The 21,086-nt window shown below is 43.3% G+C and overlaps 3 protein-coding genes across 4 annotated transcripts; 2 read left to right on the top strand and 1 right to left on the bottom strand.

The window, feature by feature from the left end:
• Window positions 1–5,329: 5,329 nt before the first annotated feature.
• LOC4349815 (uncharacterized) lies at window positions 5,330–8,120 on the top strand. Of its 2 annotated transcripts, XM_015760299.3 has the most exons (6): window positions 5,330–5,590; window positions 5,661–5,873; window positions 5,967–6,044; window positions 6,154–6,219; window positions 6,381–6,446; window positions 7,082–8,120. In XM_015760299.3, the coding sequence occupies exons 1-6, from the start codon at window positions 5,438–5,440 to the stop codon at window positions 7,688–7,690; spliced, it is 1,185 nt and encodes a 394-aa protein (XP_015615785.1). In that variant the 5' UTR covers window positions 5,330–5,437; the 3' UTR covers window positions 7,691–8,120. The 2 variants fall into 2 exon arrangements, with proteins under 2 accessions (XP_015615785.1, XP_066161215.1); XM_066305118.1 differs by lacking the exon at window positions 6,154–6,219.
• A 1,787-nt stretch (window positions 8,121–9,907) lies between these two features.
• On the top strand, window positions 9,908–13,193 carry LOC4349816 (mRNA-decapping enzyme-like protein). Its single transcript, XM_015762354.3, has 8 exons — window positions 9,908–10,185; window positions 10,295–10,335; window positions 10,431–10,480; window positions 10,740–10,884; window positions 11,892–11,948; window positions 12,032–12,155; window positions 12,332–12,787; window positions 12,870–13,193. Exons 1-8 carry the CDS (start codon window positions 9,970–9,972, stop codon window positions 12,921–12,923), a joined length of 1,143 nt encoding a protein of 380 aa, XP_015617840.1. The 5' UTR covers window positions 9,908–9,969; the 3' UTR covers window positions 12,924–13,193.
• A 485-nt stretch (window positions 13,194–13,678) lies between these two features.
• LOC4349817 (probable F-box protein At2g36090) lies at window positions 13,679–15,049 on the bottom strand. Its single transcript, XM_015762355.3, has one exon. It carries the CDS (start codon window positions 14,859–14,861, stop codon window positions 13,905–13,907), a length of 957 nt encoding a protein of 318 aa, XP_015617841.1. The 5' UTR covers window positions 14,862–15,049; the 3' UTR covers window positions 13,679–13,904.
• Between the last annotated feature and the right edge of the window lie 6,037 nt (window positions 15,050–21,086).

Raw genomic sequence — 21,086 nt, forward strand, 5'->3', positions numbered from 1 at the left:
AGACAAATCCGAGCAGAGTTTATCTAGCTAGATAAGTCAAATGGACGTCCACAATTACTATGGGAATAAATCCATTTTAAAATACATCTATATATAGTACACTTTCCTATAATGCCCTCGTTGATCTAACAATTCGGGGATATGATAAAGTTACCAAATTGAATATTCGTGGGCAATGCAAGTTGATCTTGTGGCAGGGGCAGGATAACCCACGGTGGCAGTAGATAAGCACGTACGGTGTGGCAGCGAGCGAGAGACACAGAAAACAGTGGCAACGCGACAGCTAGCTCCTTGAAACTTTGCCAGCGGCATATACTCCACGTAGCGTCCAGTAGCAACGCACTGATCTGCTAGCTGCCAAGCCAGCAGCTAGCTAAGCGGCCGCCAGTGGAATTGAACGCGCGTGCATGCATGGATGGCGTACGTGCACACCCACAGATCGACGGATCGAACGACTGCAACCAACGGTCGGATCGATAGGATCTCTCTCCCTCGCCGCCGTCCGTGCTGGCCTAAAACGGGAGACGTTATTTCAACCGGAAGAAAACTTTGCTACACCTCAAAACCTATCTCAAGAGGCATGAGACTCTCTTCACTTTTAGAGCAAGTTTAATAGTATAGGTAACTACTGGCTTCAAATCATTTATAGCTAATCTAATAGCTTATTTATACAATAGTTATCTCTATACCATTAATGTATGGTCTCACCTTTCATACACACACAACGTATTAAAGTTCGTGCTATAACTGGCTACAAATCTGTAGCCCGTTTTTCTTCTCTCTCTTCTCTTCTCTCCTTCACATGTGCTTACAGCTCACTTGTAACCTTCTATTGTACTCGTTCTTAAGTTAGTTCAACTCCCTCTAAATAAATCAGTAATGTAAGACTATTTGTGGTCGAGATGGGCCCGCGTCTCCGTGCATCCGGCGCCGCGCGCGAACGACGCCAAAAAAAACTAGACCGGCTGTGGCCGGACTGCATGGGTCAGTCAGCGTCATCGTCATCCGATCCGCGCCGTTGTTGTAAACACACCTCGGTACGTGATCGACGACCGCCAAGCTAGCAAAGCGCGGCGACGTCGAGGAGCAATGGGATGGAGCGACACCGGCCACGCGCGTGTCATCACGCACGAGTCACTACGTACTCCGACGCACGCTAGCTAAGCTGCTGCATCGATCTGCATCTCGAGCGCGCGCGGTGATGAGCGGTGGTGGGCGCGCGTGATGAGAGGCTCCGCGCGCGAGCACGTATGTAGTACACGTCTAGTCCCGGTGTGCATGCACCTGCACCGCCGTGCCGCATGCCGCCGTCTGCAGGGGAAAAACGGTCGACGTGGGCGCCTCGCGCACCGCACCACCCTGTTTGCCGTGCACGGCTCCCGAAAAGCCCAACCCCCAACATACACTAGTAGGAGTACAGTACACCAGTGAATAGTGAGGTAAAGGCCGGGTGGTGTAGTACATGTGTACTCCCGTCCGACGACGATGGATGTACGCATGCATGGTCGGAATGCAGCGGGGGCGGGGGTGACGCGACATGCTACGTCCACCATGTGGGCGCTGTCTCATCCGCCTACTTGCGCTTGCGCGCGCTGCCGTGCCGCACACCTCTCCGGTTTTTTGGTTTTTAGTCCGTTTCTGCCTGCTTGCCTGCCTACCTGCCCACAACTTCACACTCTTGCCCCTCTCTTTCTTCACTTCACTCGCTCGCCAACAACAACAGGAGGTCCCAACCTGCGTGCGTGCGTCCGTCAGTCCGTGCATGGGTCTTCTAGGCTCTAGCTAGCTACCCAGTGGTCGATCACTTGCTGGATTAGAGCTTATTGCAGAGTTAGAATGGAGCAGCGATTATACTACTAGTGCTACGACGTCTCTACGAGTATTTTGTACTCTCTCCGTTGACTTTTTAGCACATGTTTAATCGCTCGTCTTATTAAAAAGAATTTGTGAAATATGTAAAACTATATGTGTACATGAAAGTATATTTAACAATAATACAAATGATATGAAAAGAATAAATAATTAGTTAAATTTTTTAAATAAGACGAATAGTCAAATATGTATTTAAAAAGTTAACAGTATCAAACATTTTGGAACGGAGGGAGTACAAATTAAGGCAATCAGTATATATACTCCAACGCAATTATATAAGCTGGATCGATCGACCAGTTTTAATTTAGCCCGACCCCAGCAAACTAAAGTGCATGCGTGTGCTGTCACTACTGACGTCAATTATTCGTGGCCACCATGCATGCGCCCGCCCACCGACCAACACCCTCCTCCGGTGTCGCGCCACGTGGCGCCCTCTCGATGCCACGGTCAACGCAGTCAACCGGACGCCCCATCTCTCCCCCCACTGTACGGCCGGTCACATATCATAACTAGTTCTCCATCCGTTTCGAAATGTTTGACGCCGTTGACTTTTTTAAATATGTTTGACCGTTCGTCTTATTTAAAAAATTTAAATAATTATTACATCTTTTCGTATTATTTGATTCATTGTTAAATATATCTTTATGTAGACATATAATTTTACATATTTCACAAAAGTTTTTGAATAAGACGAACGGTCAAACATGTACTAAAAAGTTAACGGTGTCAAACATTTCGAAACAGAGGGAGTAACTAAGGTGGTGTTTGGATCCATAAGTCCTAGGGACTTATTTCAGTCCTAAGACTAATCACTTTAGTCCATGGTTGTTTTGTTATAGGGACTAAAGTTCATTAAATGCGCTGCACAATAACCATGTTGTCTCTAAAACCATGCAAAGAGAAATACACCATGTCCATGCATGAGGGCAGCAAGTGGAAAAAAGCTACTTTAGTACCAATAAGCTCCTCCCTTAGGGACTTATGGGCTAAAGCACTTTAGTTCCTTTTTAGTCCCTTCTGTTTGAGACTCTACTGATTTAGAAGTACTTAAAAGTGGAGGGACTTTTTTTTAAAGACCCTCGAAGAAACAGGGCCTAACTACAGCTCGTTCCGCCATCAACGAAAAATGGTTAAAAAATAGTTAGTACTCCAATACTCTATAAGCAAGCAGCATTTTGAGCCCCAAGAAACCTAGCAGGAGAACAAAGGTGTTAATCAGCCGTCAACGCACGCTTCTTCCTGATTCGTTTCAGGAATCTGCGGCGTCTCCATGGCCTAAAAACTAAAAACTTGTCGCCCTCCTCACATACACTGCACCTGTAAATTATTATATATGCGACATGGACAAATATACTCAAAATTGTTTGGGAGTGGTAGCTGCACACAGTACGTGCGTATCGATCTGCAGCTCATCAATTTGAACCAAAAATATAATATATTGTATGTTCTCTCGATAAGGATATCTATCTATTATATAATAAAAATAAATTAAATTTTCTAAAAACGTTATCAGAACTCCTACAAACGCTTTTAAAATATCACGTGAGATTCTCGTAAATAAAAAACTTTCAGAGAAAAATGAAAACATCTAAACCTTTCATTTTCATTCAAACTTGTGGACCCACTATTTAGATCCATGAGATCTATTGTGTAGAACTAATGTCTTTTTTAGTTCGCGAAAAGAAAATTTTTGGGTGTCACATCATACGTTTGACCGGATATCGGAAGGGATTTTCGGACACGAATGAAAAAACTAATTTCATAACTCGCCTGGAAACCGCGAGACGAATTTATTAAGCCTAATTAATCCATCATTAGCATATATGGGTTACTGTAGCACTTTATGGCTAATCATGGACTAATTAGGTTCAAAAGATTCGTCTCACGATTTCCATGCAAACTGTACAATTATTTCTTTTACTTTATATATATTTACTGCTTCATGCATATGTTCAAAGATTTGATTTGACCTTTTTGGAAAAAAAAATTGGGAACTAAACAAAGCCTAAGGACCGTTCGATCTCTAGATTTGGAGAGAAATTATTGTTGCACGCAAAACGAGAAATCTCATTAGCACTTTATTAAGTATTATAACTATTATAAAATCGAAAAATGGATTTATTTGCTTTTTTAAAAACAACTTCTATATAAAAACTTTTAAAAAACACACACTATTTGGTGGTTTGAAAAGCGTGCGAATGGAAAACAAGTTAGTTGAAGAATAGAACAGAGCCTAAGGTTGCCAATCCGCTCCACTGTCTTCCATAAGGAAATTGTGGATATTATAGGTACCATATACGCTCACGACTAGACTAACCGACTGGTTGTCGGGGAAATATTATATATAAGATATGTAAGGGATTAGGATTCAGATATTACGTTTACTTGTATATCAAGGAAATGGCCTGTAGCCCTACTTCGGTAAGATTATAAAGTAGTTATAGGAGATTTAAACCGTATTAGGTTAAATCTCTATCTTGTAAACATATGTCTCCTCTGTCTATATAAGGGGAATAGAGCGTCCCATCCCTTAAGGTCATAACCACAATTTAGATCATCAGATAAATACAACAACCAACGAATATAATCTCTAAACATGAGTACATTATTATTTTTCATCAAAAAGGCTTGAACATGTATAAAATCTTACCTCATCACCCATTCATTTTAGATACTTTGCATAAACCCTTTTACGTGTTGCCGAATTCTAGTTTTGACAGAAACGTTCCCCTCCTGCCTAACACGCATTTCGTTTCCTTGGCCGGGATATCCTACTAATATTTCGTTCATTCTCAAACACACATACAGACACAGCACACACGCCCACGCATTTACGTGGGCTACTTTTTTTTTATCAAACGACCGCTAATTTTTTTTAGAAAAAAATCAATCATGCTAAACTAAGAAAACAAACGGCCCCAAGAGAGAGGAGAAATTGATTGTGGTGTAACGGAATTGGTTGGTTTGCGAATGCGTGGTCTTCCAGGCGCTTCCTCCCCCTCCGGCTTTCCCCTGTCCGGTTCACACGCGGCACCCTCCTCCCGCTGCTGCTGACTTGTGGGCTCCCACGGCCTCTCCTGGTCCACGTGTACCAGCCGCAAAGGCCACGTCACCCTCTCCCCCACCGCTATCTCCCTCTGACACGGAGGGCCCAAGCCCCCCACCTCGGTTCACGAGCCCCGCACGCTGCATGCTGGGCACGGCACGCGGCGTCTCCACGTGTCCAGCCCGCGGCTGCTGCGTGGTGAGCTTAGCCATCACCACCGGCGAGCTCCTCCCCGCCCGCGACGTGGCGCGCGGAGACGGGTCCGATGGGGCTCGATCCGACGATCCGGACTCCGGCCTACAGTACCACCTGGCCCCTCCCTCCCCGCGCCGCCTCTAGTGGTGAGATATTTAATTGCGCGGGGCCCCGCCGTACTCGCTTGGCACCCCCCCCCCACCCCCCACCGCCACCGTCGCCGACCGGAAGCGGAAGCGAAGCCAAGCTAAGCTTCCCTCTGCATGCCTCGCCGCGGGCGGCAAATGTGAGGATTCGAATCGGAGATTTCCATCCGTCTATGCCATGTCTGATCACAGCAGCAGCGACGGGCAGAGGCAATGCCGCCGCCGTGGCGTCGGCGTCGACGTCGAGCTCGACGCCGCCATGGCGCTCGCGGACATGGCCGGCGCCGCGCCCGGACAACCCGAGGCGTCGCCGCCGCCGCACGCCACTCAGGTAAATCCGCGCGACGACCTTGGCTAATCGAACGCCTTGGGCTTGATTTTGGTTTGTGTTATGTCGGCAGGAGGCGGCGGCGGCGGCGGTGGCGAAGGGCGAGCAGGAGGACGAGGCGGAGATGGCGAGCACGAGGCTGAGCCTCGAGCTGGGGAAGGTCGGAATCCAGTCGTCGCCGCCATGCTCCAGCAGCTCAAGCGCCGGCCACCCCGCGATGCAGCCCGCCGCCGCGGCCACGGCGGCGCCGGGCTACGGCCCCAGGCCACGCCACATGCTCACCGAGGTGAAACCGACCGCCATTAAAATTCCGTGCTCTCTTTCTCCTCCCCAACCTTTGCCTACCTTAATTAATTACATTTCTGCTAATTACTACTAGGCCGAGAAGGAGGCGAAGCGTCTCCGGCGAGTGCTCGCCAACCGGGAATCCGCCCGGCAAACCATCCTCCGCCGCCAGGTGAACAAATCCCTCACCTGTTCATCATCTTTTAGCCGGAGAAATTAAATCGTTAGTATTATTTATCATGACCTTTCAATATACATACTTAATCTGGGGATGTGCTTAGGCGATCCGAGATGAATTGGCAAGAAAAGTTGCAGATTTGTCGTCGCAGAACGAGACCATGAAAAAGGTAACTAGACTGATGCAGAGAAGCCGTGATATGATCTGATCCTCAATAGTCAATAGCCATAGCCCCCCCTGAATTAGCGATCAGTTACTAGTTACAGCTAGCAAGGTTAATTACGTCTTATCTTAACTGACACTGCTCAATTATGCGTTGCTTGTGCGCAGGAGAAGGACGTGGTGATGCAGGAGTATCTCTCACTGAAGGAGACAAACAAGCAGCTGAAAGAACAGGCACAGTTGCACCTCTCGCTTTCGCTAATCTGAATAATTCTTCCTCCTTTTCGATTAGTATTAGAGTATATTAGTACTAGATGCTACTGTGTTAGGCAAAAGTCGAAGCAGAACCTAGTAGATGTTCCAAAGCTTCTCCAGTTGGGCCCCCTCGAAGCAGGCCACATGACTGCGCCCTTTAGTAATCGCTGCCGTACACCTACGTTACTAATTATGGCCTCCTCTTCTGTATATTATTCCTTGACAGCGATGTGTTTGGATATTAATAATAATCTGCCCAGGTTTTATAATTATCTCTGCCTAATTTTGCCCTTTTTGTCGTTGCATTAGCTTTTCTTGGTGCAACACAAAAAAAAAGATGTTTGCTGGTTGCATGGGATTCATCCGCGTAGTTGGGTCATCTAGGCAGTTCGTCGCGTCAGGGGATGGAGAATTTCTGTACGGTTCAGTTCAGCTCTTGCAACGAAGCAGAGCGAGCTGCTGACACCTGAAGACTCGTGTCCGAGTCTAGAATTTTGGATGATTTAATTATGGATTTGTAACATTTTTCTCCACACGAAATGGATTGGCACAGTGTTATTTGTGGTTAATTAACGTGATGGAGTTTGGAATTTGATGGGGTTTGTGATGTGCAGGTGGCGATCAGGACGATCAAGAAGGCGGCCGTGGCGGAGCCGATGGACACGGCGCCGCCGGCGCAGCAGCAAGCGGAGACGGCGGCGGCCGTGGCGCCGCCGACGACGGCCACCCCGCCGTCGACGGCGCCGCAGCCGAGCTTCCTGTACACCGCGGCGCCGGCGGGCGTGGCGCCGGTGCCGTACGTGTGGGGCTCGTGGCCGCCGTGCGGGCCGACGGGGTACGAGCCGCCGCCGCCGCTCTGCCTCCCGCCCTGCGCGTGGTACTACCCCGTCGTCGCCGATCCGCGCGTGTCCTCGCCGCCGACGTCGACGTACCCGCAGTCGTACCAAGAACAGCCGACGAGCAGCCCTGGCGGCGGGACGGCCGAGGAGGACACCGACGACGACCCGTGCTCGCTGACACTCGCCATCGACGTCGACAAGAGGAGCGCGCCTGGCGCCGGCGGCAGCGCGGCCGGAGCTGGACAGCACGCCTCCATAAGCGACAGGGAGAAGGCGACGGCGGCGGCGGAGGCGAGGAAGCGGAGGAAGGAGCTGACCAAGCTGAAGCAGATGCACGGCGGCGGCGGCGGCTCCCGTCCCGGCGGCGGAGGCGAGCACTGGTGAACCCTGAACATCTCATAACCACAACAACGGAACAAACAGACAGACAGACAGCATTGGTGACAACGGTGAGGAAGAAGATGATGACTTTCGATTGGTTTCTTGGAGGCAAACAACAGAAACAAAAAACTGATATATAGTTTCCTTGCATTTGTTCGATCACGTTGCTACTAGCTAAGCTTACTCGAGTATCGATCCTTTTAATTAGAGATAGCTTAGGTTTTGCATTCTGGTCAAAAGTCCTTAATCAGGCACAGGAGCAAATCATCCTTCTTTTAATTTTCTTTCTGTTTTTCTTGATTCTTTGGTGCAACAATCACAATCTGTAACTGAGAGAATTAGTAGCAGCAGGCAGTACTGGTTGGTTCGATGATCATGTAGTAGCAAGCATTGCACCGGAGTCGATCGTGTGAAATGAAACGATTCTTTATTATATGTACGTAGCCAGCAGCAGTAGATCGAATTTCTTTTGCACCCTTTAGCTACTGATCCAGTAAAAATGTACTATGTTATTATTATGATCATGAATGCACCATCAAACTATGATCAACCGACGCCTAATTGCCTATGAAGAGGTGCAGATGCATGAATTTTGTTCTCTTTTAGAGCACTTCTTCTGTGGACGTGGAACAGTGTACATATAATTAATAATCCTTTTTATGTATTTTAAAATGGGAAAAGACTATATGTACTAACCTTTTCTTACTAAATTTACTAAGATTGATGTGTCCATGCATCTACATGTAGCTGTATAATACCTTTGATTTTTCAAAATATTTATTTAAATATGTAAAAGTACAAGTTAAGTTTATATATTTATTTAATAATAGAATAGAATAAAATAAACAATATATATATATATATATATATATATATATATATATATATATATATATATATATATATATATATATATATATATATATATATATATATATATATATATATATATATATATATATATATATATATATATATATATATATATATATATATATATATATATATATATATATATATATATATATATATATATATATATATATATATATATATATATATATATATATATATATATATATATATATATATATATATATATATATATATATATATATTTTAACAAGAGATAAAACGTTATATGAAATCAACTTCATATAACGGCGCCATATTGAAATAGAATGAGTATATGCTCTATATATTTTCCACGACACCTCGCTCTTGTATGGTGTAATTATAGTTCTATTTCCTCCTGAGATGCAAATGTCGGTGGCATCGGCCGGTTATCACCTATAGTATCAGCTTTGTAAGGAACAGATATTTAGGGATGAACCATTGCAATGGACTTCAAATGTATCCTGCGCACATCTTGGACAGAATGGAACAAAAGACTGAATGCCAAAAAAAAAAGATAAAAAATATATGAAAGACTGAATACACTCAGGCGAGTGCAGTTACATATATACGCTTGATCTTTTCGATATGAATTATCGTATTTCGATCCATATCACTGTATGGCTCAGTACGAATAAAACAGTTTCTTGTATCATTTTCAGTTTGGTGTTCACCATTTTCGCCTATTGGGAGGGAAAAAAACGGGTACCAAAATGATGCTATCGATCTATAAATCGACGTAGTTTGACAAAAAAAAAGAAATTTCAGCACCATGTTTGAAAGAAAAAAAAAGGATTACCTAGTGATCTTGCGATAGACTTCCAATCTTGCATAATTTGCCCTTTTTAAATGAGATAACTAAAAAAAATAAAGCATGTAAACAAATTGTAAATCTAGGAAAAAACTGTTCAATTTAATTTTGGTCCATTGTAACTGAATTTATGTGCTATGTAATTAAGTGTAACTGCACCGTAACTAAGTGTAACTACAAATTTAATAAAAAAAATAAATTTTGATGCAAGATCTTACGGGCGAAAAAGTGAAAGACAGAAGCCAAAAAATATGTCGTAAGTGAAAACAAAACCAAAAAGAAAAGAAAAATCCAGTCGCAGGGGTTCGGAGACCGTACCAATTCCCGAAAAATTATGCCAAGCCCATCATCAGTACAGCCCAATTCTTGGGCCTAAACCCCCGTGTATATCAGCCCATCCGTTGGACATCAAGGCCCAACTTCTAATGGGCCTCCATCACTGTAGCCGTCTCCAACTCCGAGGTGCACAGTGTCCTTCCTGTTGGTGTGATAGTTCCAGAAACATCCTCCTCTTCGCCATTCCCAACTCGATTGCTGCGCTTCCCTCAGATCCAGCGCCTGCCCAAGCCTACGCGGGATGCCACCGCCGCCGCCGCCGCAGCCGCAGCCGACGACGACAGCGACGACGTCGGCGAACGGGGGGAAGGTGACCCCGAACCTGACGATGGACGCCGAGGGCACGCGGCTGCTCAACCTCACCGTGCTGCAGCGCCTCGACCCCGCCGTCGAGGACATCCTCATCACCGCCGCCCACGTCACCCTCTACGACTTCAACATCGACCTCAACCAGTGGGTGAGCGATCCCCCCCTCCACTCCTCGCGGATCCGATCCGGTTGGTTGCTTGCTTGGTGATCCTGTGAGCTCACTCATGCGCTGTGTTTTTTTTCCTTTTTTGTTTCAGAGTCGGAAAGATGTGGAGGGGTCGCTGTTCGTTGTGAAGAGGTGAGTGTTTTAGGGTTTTGGTTGGGGTTTTGATACCGTCTGAGCCTGCGATTTAGGGATCTGATTGTTTCGGGGGTGGTTTTGTCTCGTTGTAGGAATACTCAGCCGAGGTTCCAGTTCATCGTTATGAACAGGCGTAACACGGGTATGTGAATCTGTGATCTAACCCTCAACTAATTCATCATCGAATGGATATGTTTAGGCATTGAACCGATTGATATGTAGGGTCGATCGCGTGCTTTCAGTCTAGCTGAAAAACTCCCAAGTTTGTCACTAGATCCTATGATTAACAAATGCTCTTCTGAATCTGAAGTTGTACTTTAGCTCTGCGTATGGAGTTACTCGATTCATTTGCTGGGTTTCTCCTGAAATGATCGATGTTACCTTCTTGTTTTACTTGCAAGATAATCTGGTGGAGGATCTATTGAGTGATTTTGAATATGAACTTCAACCTCCGTATTTGTTGTACCGCAATGCTGCCCAAGAAGTAAATGGTATCTGGTTCTACAATCAACATGACTGCGAAGCTGTTGCAAGTCTTTTTGGAAGGTAATGCTCTCCCCATGGTCCTGTTCTCATGGCATATTCTGTTGTGGCTATGATGTATACTGGAATCACATAGTACAAGGTAGTGAGATTGTTAATCTACTTGGTGTGTATGCCCGCAAAAAAGAAAAATCTAGTTAAGTAGTTAGTGTGTAGATTATAAACATGTAGGAGTGGATAACGTCAACAAACGAGATTGATAGCAGGCTGGATCACATTCTGTCGACTTGGTAGAAGGAACAATACTTATGTGATGGATATCTTTTATTACTTTCTAACTGAATTATGATGAACACACTCGATGTTCTCTTCAAGGCAATCTACTAATTTTCCTGCGATTAAAAGTGTGAAGGCTATTGGGTTCCATTCTGTTGCTGTATACATTCACCAAATTATAAATTAGAGTACCAGTTGCAATAGTGGGGTCTGATCCGACATTTTGGGAGACACTGCTGCATGATATTCAGACAGCCATTTTTTTCCTCCTTTTTGGCTGGCAATATGAAGCAACTCAACACAAACTTATGCGCTGTAAAAAGTAAAAAAAAAAAATCTCCCTTAGAGTTGCAGCTTGCAGTCTACAAGTGAGATCCTCCATCACATAGAAGCTAGAACATGCTCATGGTCGTTTGATACTCAGAAGTAATGGTCCGATGATTTCTTCTCACCTATTCGAACAGTAGGACCACCATGCTCTGAAATTTCATGCTGTAGGGAATTATGTATTCTGTATCTAGAAAGGAACAGTATTCTGTATTTTACAGAATGAATTGATACTCTTATTATTATTTTTTTACAATATATCATGTCCTACAAATTGTGTTTGCAAGCACTAGTATGTAGTGCCTTAGATTGCTGTAATATGATCTTTGTTGTGTGAAGGTCCAGGTATTTCTGTGTCTTCTTTTGTTCTTTTCACTATTACATGTTGGAATGTCCTGGTTCAATTATTTGTGAAAATTTTATGAAAATCACTTCTCAAGTCGTGTTCCACTCCCTTTCCTCGGCAGAATACTGAACGCATATGCCAAAGTGCCTCCAAAACCAAAAGTGCCTTCCACGAAAAGGTTTTTCATCTGCACTTCTGAATGGAAACTAGTAAAATATGTACAAAGATTTGCTTAAGCTAAGTTCGTCTAGTTGGCAACAGTGAGTTCGAGGAATTGGAGGCTGTGCCTACATCTGCAGCCATAGATGGTCCCCTTGAACCTTCGCCAGCGACCACCACTATAGTTTCTGATGCTCCTGATGAATCCCTGGTTAATTACTTCAGTGTACGTTCTCTTCAAACTTCTCTTGCTTCTTCCTAAAAATATTTTTTTCCCTAATGTTCACATTGTTTCGTCAATCGTATATTCGATGTAGATAGATTCTTAAACTTGTTTACTGGGATTCTGAATCAATTTTTAGTGCCAAATGCTAATGAAATGTCCTTCTAAACAATGTACAGAGTGCTGCTAGCATTGGCAGTGTCTCAAATGCTCCAATGGCTGGAAGGGCGCATCCATCCTCTGAGAGTGTTGCAACTCCCCATGTGCCCTTGATCATTCCATCTGCTACTCCGACACATCAAATACCCCCTCCTTTAGTCGGCTCATCAGCTCCGCCACTGCCCCTCCATGATACTAATGTCCACACTGCCCGTTCAGCAAATCTTGTAACACCAGCATTTTTTACGCCTCCGTCATCCTCTTCTACATCAATGGTGCCTCCAGCTTCATCCATGATGCCAACAGCACCACCTCTTCACCCAACTTCTGCATCTGCTCAACGAGCAACATATGGAACCCCCCTACTCCAACCTTTTCCACCGCCAACTCCACCTCCATCTCTTACCCCTTCATACAATGAGGGGCCTATTATTTCACGGGATAAAGTTAAGGAAGCCCTCCTGAGACTTGTTCAGGTATGGTTCACATTGAACTGATGTACAAGGTATGATATTTATTCGTTATATATGGTTCTAACTATTGCCATATGCCTAACAGAATGACCAGTTCATCGATTTAGTCTATCGGGAGTTGCAGAATGCACATATGTAGACTAATTATTAAGCTGTATGGAGTTGTGGCCGCCACAAGAGTGCTTGTGTTCTTTGTGAGTTTTGTATGCTTTAGTGCTTGGACTTCTGTATAGCTGTCTTCATTGTGGTGATGTAGAGTCCTTATAGCAGTGGTTGGCAGTATTTATAATATTCCTTATTTCACGTACTGTCAATGTCATAGTATATTTATGTAACAAAAAACGGAAGTAAAACAGGACTTGTGTAAGGGTGTTAAATATCATAATTTTTCGTGTGATTTACTGAGCAATGACCACCGCGGTGTCGGGGTTTTCATAGAGGTGTTTGCTCTGCTATTGATCATCATATGTTCTTCATGCCAGCACACATTAGTGATTGTCTTTTTGGATTTAGAGCAGCGGGATTCAGCCCCACCTAATTTCCACCAATGGTGCAATATGAACGATTCCAAACCAATGCTATGCAAATGCAAAGCTTGCAGCGAATTACCCATTTCAGTCATTATTTCGTTGTTCATTCTTAAATACGAAGATGGATACTTAAAGAGGGGTTGTTTTGATATGTCCAACAAGGATGATTTTTAAACATGATTTAGTTGAAGTTTAAAATATTTGAATCTGGGTTCTGAAGCGTCAAACAAGAAAAATAGTGGGAGTATTCCTTTATGTAATGAAAACATGAACTTTGCTGCATTTATGTTATTCAGGAGGATTACTGTATGAAGTGTAGAAAATAGGAAGAGCTAAATATGAGTAAAGAGATTGCCCACGTAAGTAGCATTCCAGATGTCTCAAATATCTCTCCAGGCATTAATAGCAAACAGGAAAAATTTGTTACTATCAATTTAGCCAATTTTGTGATAACAGTTCCTACGACACTAGTACCACTTTTATCATATTTACATTTCTTGCCATTCTCAACGAAATTGTACGGTACCCAGCTACGTACGCTGCTTATGCCGTTATGCCTGCCCCGCCGCTCGCCGGACGCCGCCGCATGATCACCGGAAGGTGAGCATGACGAGGAAGCCGACGAACGCCGCCGCGCCGACGCCGGAGCAGCAGAGGTCGACGATGCCCTCACGCCTCGCCTTCCACTCCTTCCTCGCCCTCTTCCCCTTCACGAACTCCTCGTACCGCTGCCTCGCCGCCGCCTCCGCGCCCTTGCCCCGCCGCGCGCCCGCCATGGCCGCGGCCACCGCGCCCAGCCCGTCCTGGCCGCTCACGCCGCCGCCCTCGCCGTCCTCGACGCACAGGCTCACCTCCCTGACGTGCCCGTACCTGTCGTCGCAGGTGACGGCCGCGTCGAGGGCGACGCCGCCGCCGAGCATCACGGTGAACCGCGCCACCGTCTCCCCGGTGAGCCACTTCCGGTCGACGGCCACCGGGCGTCGGCTCGAGGCGTTCATGGCGCGGCCGGACGCGGGGTCGATGAGTATCCAGCTCAGCGTCAGCGAGCTCGGCGTGATCGGCGACGGCGCCGAGAAGCCCTCCTGGACGAGCGCGTCGACGCGGAACGGCGAGCCCAGGAACCACGCCGACGAGGTGTCCGTCTCCACGACGCGCGACATGATGCAGACGCCGCCGTGGTGCAGGTCAACGGCGGAGACGAGGCGTGATGGGAGGGACCCGGGCACCGGCGCCGGCGCCGCCGACGCCACCGCCGCCGCTGCCTCCGGGAACGGGAACGCGTCGGCGAAGAACGCACGGTACCCGTCTCCGCCGCCGCCGCCGCCGCAGCCGAGCACGTCGCGAACCGACGGCCACAGGGCGAGGCAGAGGCCGCGCCACGTCTCCTGGTCGACGGCGAGCTCGCGGAAGCTGGAGCACGCGCACCCCACCGCCGCCAGCGACGCGCCGTCGAGCCGCCGGAGCACGAGCGCGAGGACGTCCGTCGGAAGGTCCTCGATCACCGTCCCGACGCCGCCGCCGCACGCCGGAGCACGGAGCTCATCCATCGCTGCAACCCTTTTCTTTCCTTCTGTGTACGTGTCCGTGACGTGTGCCGCGACTTGGCGAAATTTGTGAGGTTTTGTGTTTGTGTTTGGTGTGGATTTGAAGCTTTAGTTTGGTTTGTATATATATTTGTGAGGATGGTAAGTGATCACGGTCTGAAAGCGAGAGGCTTTTCCTCCTGCTGCAGCTCAATTTGGGAGCATATGCAATGCGCTTTTGAAACTATAGCTTGCGTTGCTGAAAAGCAAAGTTGTGCACAAAATTAAATAGATGAAAATTAATACTAGATGAGATGATAGCGTATCCAAGTCACTGACAGGTGGGCTGTGGCGTGTTGGGCTTAACTAGCTGCTTTGACCGACGTGTCAACAAAGGGGTGTCCTTGTGCTTTAGCTGATAGTATATGGATAGAGCAGGGCAAATGCATTATGCATCTCCTCTGTTAGGTAATCCAGTTCAAAACAGATTTTTTTATTAAATTATTGTAGCGAACTTAATTGCAACGACAAATCAAATACTATTATGTACTCTCTTCGTTCCATATGATTATTGTCTTAAATCAAACCTCTTAAGATTTAATTAAGTTTTTCTTAAAAAACATGCCATCTACTTATATCAGATTAGTTCCACCATTTATTATTTTTAGTGTATCTATTTTGGGTTAGAAATGCTACTGATCAAATTTTAAGAACTTTTTTTATATAGGATAAATATGAAATGACTTACAATATGAACCGAGCCAGCATCAAAACTACCTAAAAAATAGCTTAGAATATATGTAATGTAGTAGGAGAAAACATTTTGGGAAATTGTATTTTTCAATCCTAGAGTAAATAGTTCGCGACGATAATATAGTAAGTCTGAAAGAATGTTTTTCCTTTAGAAATCTTCTAGAAAGGAAAGAAACAAAAAGGTTTGAATACTATAGAGATGGCGGCTTGTTATACACAGGAACAGAGGTTGCCATCTCTTTGCCTTTGGTTGAGACCGTATTAATGGCACAGACAGTAGAAACAAAATCACAGGAGGAGAGCGTCCTAATCGCGTTTTCTACAGTGCATGTGATAGCTAGGCATCGGATGAAAAACGACGCGAATACTAAAGAAGAACTTAATACTAATTTATTATAAGGGACGAGACTTTTAACTCAGATCATCTAGTTCAACATCTTGTGAAGCTAGCCGGAGTATCCACAGACGTTATTACGACGTCGGATGGACAATTACAGCATGTCGCTTATGAATAATTGGTTCTCAAAACCAACGGATTTTGGATGTTGTTAAACATGTCGATCACAAGAACAGCAACAGTCACACGGCTGAATGGTTGCGTGCATCTGAATTCCGACATTTTCTGGGCTCGTACGGTGTATGGAGTTGTAATGTTAAATCTGGATGTCATCTCAAATCTCAAAAGTAAAATGGCACAGTGTTAGTAGCTGATAATCTCTGCTAATAATTGAGTACATGTGTTTAAGTTTCAAAGTAAGAAAGAAGTGCATGCATCGGAAGAAGAAGTGAATGCATTCATGTACCGAATGTATATATCATCATCTGATCCGTTCCTCTAGTAGATCATCTGTTTTGCTGTAGTTTAGTCTTCTAATTAACTAGTGCTAGTACTGCTACTTCTTATGGTTTCAGATTGCATATAGTTTCTGGTACACTCCTTTCCAGTCATTAATACATGACGTTTGACGGATTATCGCTGTGATTAAGTTTTTTTTTGAAAGAGGTCGCTGTGATTAAGTGACATAACAGTCAATTTGCTACCCTAATTACTAGCTACAGTTCTCTTCTCGCAAAATTGAGTTCAGATACAAAGCTGCATTATTTTCTTCTTGTAAAATTGAGCAAGAAACTGTACAATATGGGGTTGCCTTCATGGTTCATTTCTAGCTTGGAAATATACAAATCTCACAATTAAATTTTACGCAGCACGGCCAAATTAAAATCTTATATGAAGAATCAACGCTCAACTCACTGCAATAGGGCTAAAGTACACACGGTACGTGCAGTACTAGCATCATCTTTTCTTCGTTTTCGACAAGGTCAAATTTGATCTGCGAAATCTCGTCCAAAATTCAGCAGCTCTTGCACGGGTGTGAGAAACAGTCAAGTCAACCAAACCCTGCAATCCATTGGCCACCAACTTGTAGGTTAAGCCGTCGCGATTCCTCTCTTTTTCTGCATAAAAAAACCAAACCTTTTTTTTCCCTTGTCTGCACATGCAATCGCAATTGAGTTTCATGACGACGTCGAACCACACGATCGTGCCATGAACCTACCTCCATATTTTCCTTTTTCTGAATTCTGCACACGATCGAAGATGATTTGCTCCTCCTACCCGGACGTCTACTTGTAGTACCATAATACCAAGGACGTTGGCGAGTCATTCTCTCATCTCGTCCTCTTTCTCTCGCTCATCTATCCATCTCCAGGAAATCTCTTGCATTCAGATTTCACTATTCAGTGAGCATTCATGCGTGCATGTTTCAGAATTCAGACCAATTCGGCATGAAACTCCGGAATTCAGATCACTGGTATTGTCATATTGATCACTAGAACGAAATTGCTAGATTACTGTCGACAGTTTTTTAAGGAAAAACTTTCGATTTTTAGACTATTAGATTTGCTCTAAGATTCGTGCTAGCAAGTATGAGAAAAAATAAATTGGCAAGTGCAGTTGTTAAGATTTAACCTCACGCCCTTGAGTTCATTGAGGATCTATGCTACCAGTACCACCGCGCCATACAATTTTTGCGATAGTTTTATTCCAGTAACATATGAGTTACAATATACTTACACTCTAGTTAAACTATAGTTGCATTTGAAAGTTTTATAAAAAAAAAACTTGCGACAGTTTTAAATCAAGCTTTTTATGGGACTCTCTGTCCGCTATGTAAAATATCAATCCGTTTCTAAGCCAAAAACCGGGGTTAATATTTTTCTCGGTTTTCGTGAAGACCGCTATCTCACGACAAAGGCTGTGTTCGGGTCTCGACACGCAAAACGAAACTCGTATTATTGCGTGATTAATTAAGTATTAACTTTTTTTTGAAAAATGGATTAATATGATTTTTTAAAACAACTTTTATATATAAAGTTTTTGCATAAATCACACCGTTTAGCAGTTTGAAAAGCGTGCGCGTAGAAAACGAGAGAGATGGGCTGGGAAAATGGGGGAAGAATACAGCCAAAGTCCGGTCAAAATTTGTCAGAATTTGAAATTCAGTTTTGAAATTTATTTTTTTGAATTTGTGGAGAAAATTGAGCGATTTATGTTCTCGTGCGTCACGCAGGAAGTCTGGTTTCGCGTCGGTTTTGTAAACCCTGTTGTAAATACAGTATTCCGTCCAACTTTCTTGGATGTGGTGCAATGCATGTACACGCAGCGCAGGAGCAATTAATCCGATTGGTTGGTTAATTTCGTTTTCATCTGTGCTTTTTGTGTGGCTCTCCTAATCTTGATGGTCCTTTTTTTCGAGGTTTAATTAAGACGGTAGAGACCTGTATCACTGTATGTCGCTATACATTTTTCCCTTTTTTTCCACTCCACTCTTTGCATGCGAACCATCTGAAAAGCATGATTAGCTTCAGAATTAAGTGTGGTCACTTGGTCAGATCTCAAATTAATCCAACAGTGCGAAATGTATACCACACTTAATTCTGAAGTGACTCTGAGCTTTCATAATTTGTTAGTAGTTGTTGCCACATCCTTCTCCATGTCACACAACCCTTTCACTGTGATTATAAGATTAGGACAGAGTTTGTTTTTTGCTTGATATACTTTGATGGTTTGAGATACCTGATAAGTAGTGAAAAAAATGAATAAAGCTCGTAAAAATAATTTACATGAAAAATATTATATTTGTGTTATTAGGGTTTAAAAGCCAATGTCATAAAATAGGCCGCAATGAAAATACCCCAAATCTTTAATACCGATTTCAAGGCCAAGATTCTAGCTTACCATTGGGCCACGTGGCAGCCTCAAAATTTAGCTAGACACCTTAGAAATCCTTCCACGTGTCCATCTGTATAGTTCTACCTTTCTCCAGCTTATTGGTACACATGTGCCACTTGAACTTTAAGATAAATCTTAGAGGGAAAAAGTGTCCAGTAGAAAAATTACAGATTCTAGATGCTTCCAACTATCTAGCTGTTTGCAACATCTAGGCTCCAAGAGGCATTAAACTGTTTCATTGAAGATAAATCATAATTGTTTTGGGAAAAAAATATAAATCCAGTAAAAAAAAGGTGCAGAGGGCCGGCTCTTACAAATACAAGTGACGCGACGAAGAGAAAAGCGGCATCGAGGAAGACAACATAAATATACGGTAGTGACTGAAATATTTTTACTATGAGTCAGAACAGATATATCCTGGTAACTTCCAATGAAACATACTACCTTCGGCTTTTAATAGATAATGCCGTTGATTTTTTATCAAACGTTTAACTATTTGTCTTATTAAAAAATTTATGTAATTATAATTTATTTTTTAAGTTGTTTTATCACTCAAAGTATTTTAAGCAAGATTTATATCTTATACATTTACATGAATTTTTTGAATAAACAAATGATCAAACATATGTTCAAAAGTCAGTGACACCATCTATTAAAAACAGAGGGAGTATATACGGATTTAGTCCTCTTCGGATTTTTGTACTATAATTTCTTCTTTTAAAATCTGTATGAGAATAGATTTTTATCGACAAGATAATTATGAAGCAAAAGACTTAGGTGTGTTCTTTTTCCTCTTACTATTATGGATTATCAAGGGCATGCTTCACAAGCTTATGGTTTATTATTTGATTTGTTTTAAATCAATACATCAACTTTATAATATTTAATCCATTTATTTAAGCTCTGAAATAATTGTTATACACCAGTTTCATCTATAGTCCATCATCAATCGAAACTTAAACGCAGCATGAGCATCGTTAATCGAAACTTAAATACTGCAGGAGATTAGGCTAATAGGATGATATGCAAAATAGAATATTTGATGAAAATCGAGATAACTCATAAAAAATCCTGTAAATTTTTCATATTCTAAACACACTCTGGAAAATTTACACATGTTACATAGCGCGCTAATTTTCTAGTCAAATCTAAAATTAAGTTGTAAGAAAAAATTATTTTTTTTTGAAACTAAACAAAAAAAATTAAATTTTGACTGTATACGAAAGAGGCTGTGGTCATATGTACAGTACTCCTATTTGTTAGTAGTTGCCATATCCTTCATGTCACAACCTTTTTCACTGTGACAGTGAGTTTATGACATACACTTGTTTATGCTTGAATTGAGAGAAGCTAGCAGAGTGACTGAGCATCATACTGTCATTAACAAAGGGATTCCACTGCTTTCAGATGACTCAGCTTCTCAGTAGCCTTTGTAACTAACAGCAATATTATTATATTATTCTACAAAGCGGTTGGTTGTTCAGGTTAGCAGTTCCTCTTGTGCATGAGCATGATGGCATCCACATATAATCAATTGAAAAGTGGCATGATTCGTTTCGACTTGACAACTCTTTGACTTGTAACAACCAGTGCTAGACAAATTTAATTATATACTTTGTTGTTGTTTTTGCAGCGGTAACATGCAGTAGTAGTACATAAACACTGATTATGCTTTTCAACAAATCACAAGATGTATTAGTTCAGTAGCAAGCTCACACAAGTAATCAACAGACAGAAACAAACACATGAAAATTAAGGAGTTGAAACTATGACCTGCTCACCTGCAGCTTAGCTAGGCTGTTGGATTTCATGCCATATGCAATCTATCATCTCATCTGAGTTGTCAGGTTATGGTCAATGAACAACCGGCAATCCTGAAAGTCCAAAAACAAAACCGTTCATTCAACCAACTCCCAATGTCCAATGTCACCAACTCCACTTGTGATTTAGATACTAATAATCATATGCATCCATGGCAATATGCAGCGAGAGAATTTAACAACCAGATGTTCATCAATGCATAATCTGCTGGATACCATGGACGGATACCTCGAACTAGGTACGTACCAATTGTTTAGGATCCAGGCAGACAGATCATTGCATCTGCAGTGATGAATAATCAATCAATCTTGGATGCATATAATTGATTATGAAAATGGAAAAGGAGGATGAGATGTCAGGTCAATCTGCTTGCTTGTCGTCGTTGGTAATGGCAGGCATGGCCACTGAATGCTGGGTGCAGTCAATGCTAGCCGCCGCTCGCC

This window comes from Oryza sativa, chromosome 11 (genome assembly GCF_034140825.1).
Source record: "Oryza sativa Japonica Group chromosome 11, ASM3414082v1".
Classification (NCBI taxonomy): Eukaryota; Viridiplantae; Streptophyta; class Magnoliopsida; order Poales; family Poaceae; genus Oryza; species Oryza sativa.

What these genes read in the sequence shown, in the direction of transcription:
- LOC4349816 (XM_015762354.3), top strand. Translation starts at nt 9,970, where the DNA reads ATGCCACCGCCGCCGCCGCCGCAGCCGCAGCCGACGACGACAGCGACG. An exon ending in TCGCTGTTCGTTGTGAAGAG is followed by an intron (nt 10,336 to 10,430) that starts GTGAGTGTTTTA and finishes GTCTCGTTGTAG; the next exon opens with GAATACTCAGCCGAGGTTCC. An exon ending in TATGAACAGGCGTAACACGG is followed by an intron (nt 10,481 to 10,739) that starts GTATGTGAATCT and finishes TTTACTTGCAAG; the next exon opens with ATAATCTGGTGGAGGATCTA.
- LOC4349815 (XM_015760299.3), top strand. Translation starts at nt 5,438, where the DNA reads ATGTCTGATCACAGCAGCAGCGACGGGCAGAGGCAATGCCGCCGCCGT. An exon ending in CGCCGCCGCACGCCACTCAG is followed by an intron (nt 5,591 to 5,660) that starts GTAAATCCGCGC and finishes TTATGTCGGCAG; the next exon opens with GAGGCGGCGGCGGCGGCGGT. An exon ending in AGAACGAGACCATGAAAAAG is followed by an intron (nt 6,220 to 6,380) that starts GTAACTAGACTG and finishes GCTTGTGCGCAG; the next exon opens with GAGAAGGACGTGGTGATGCA.
- LOC4349817 (XM_015762355.3), bottom strand. Translation starts at nt 14,861, where the DNA reads ATGGATGAGCTCCGTGCTCCGGCGTGCGGCGGCGGCGTCGGGACGGTG.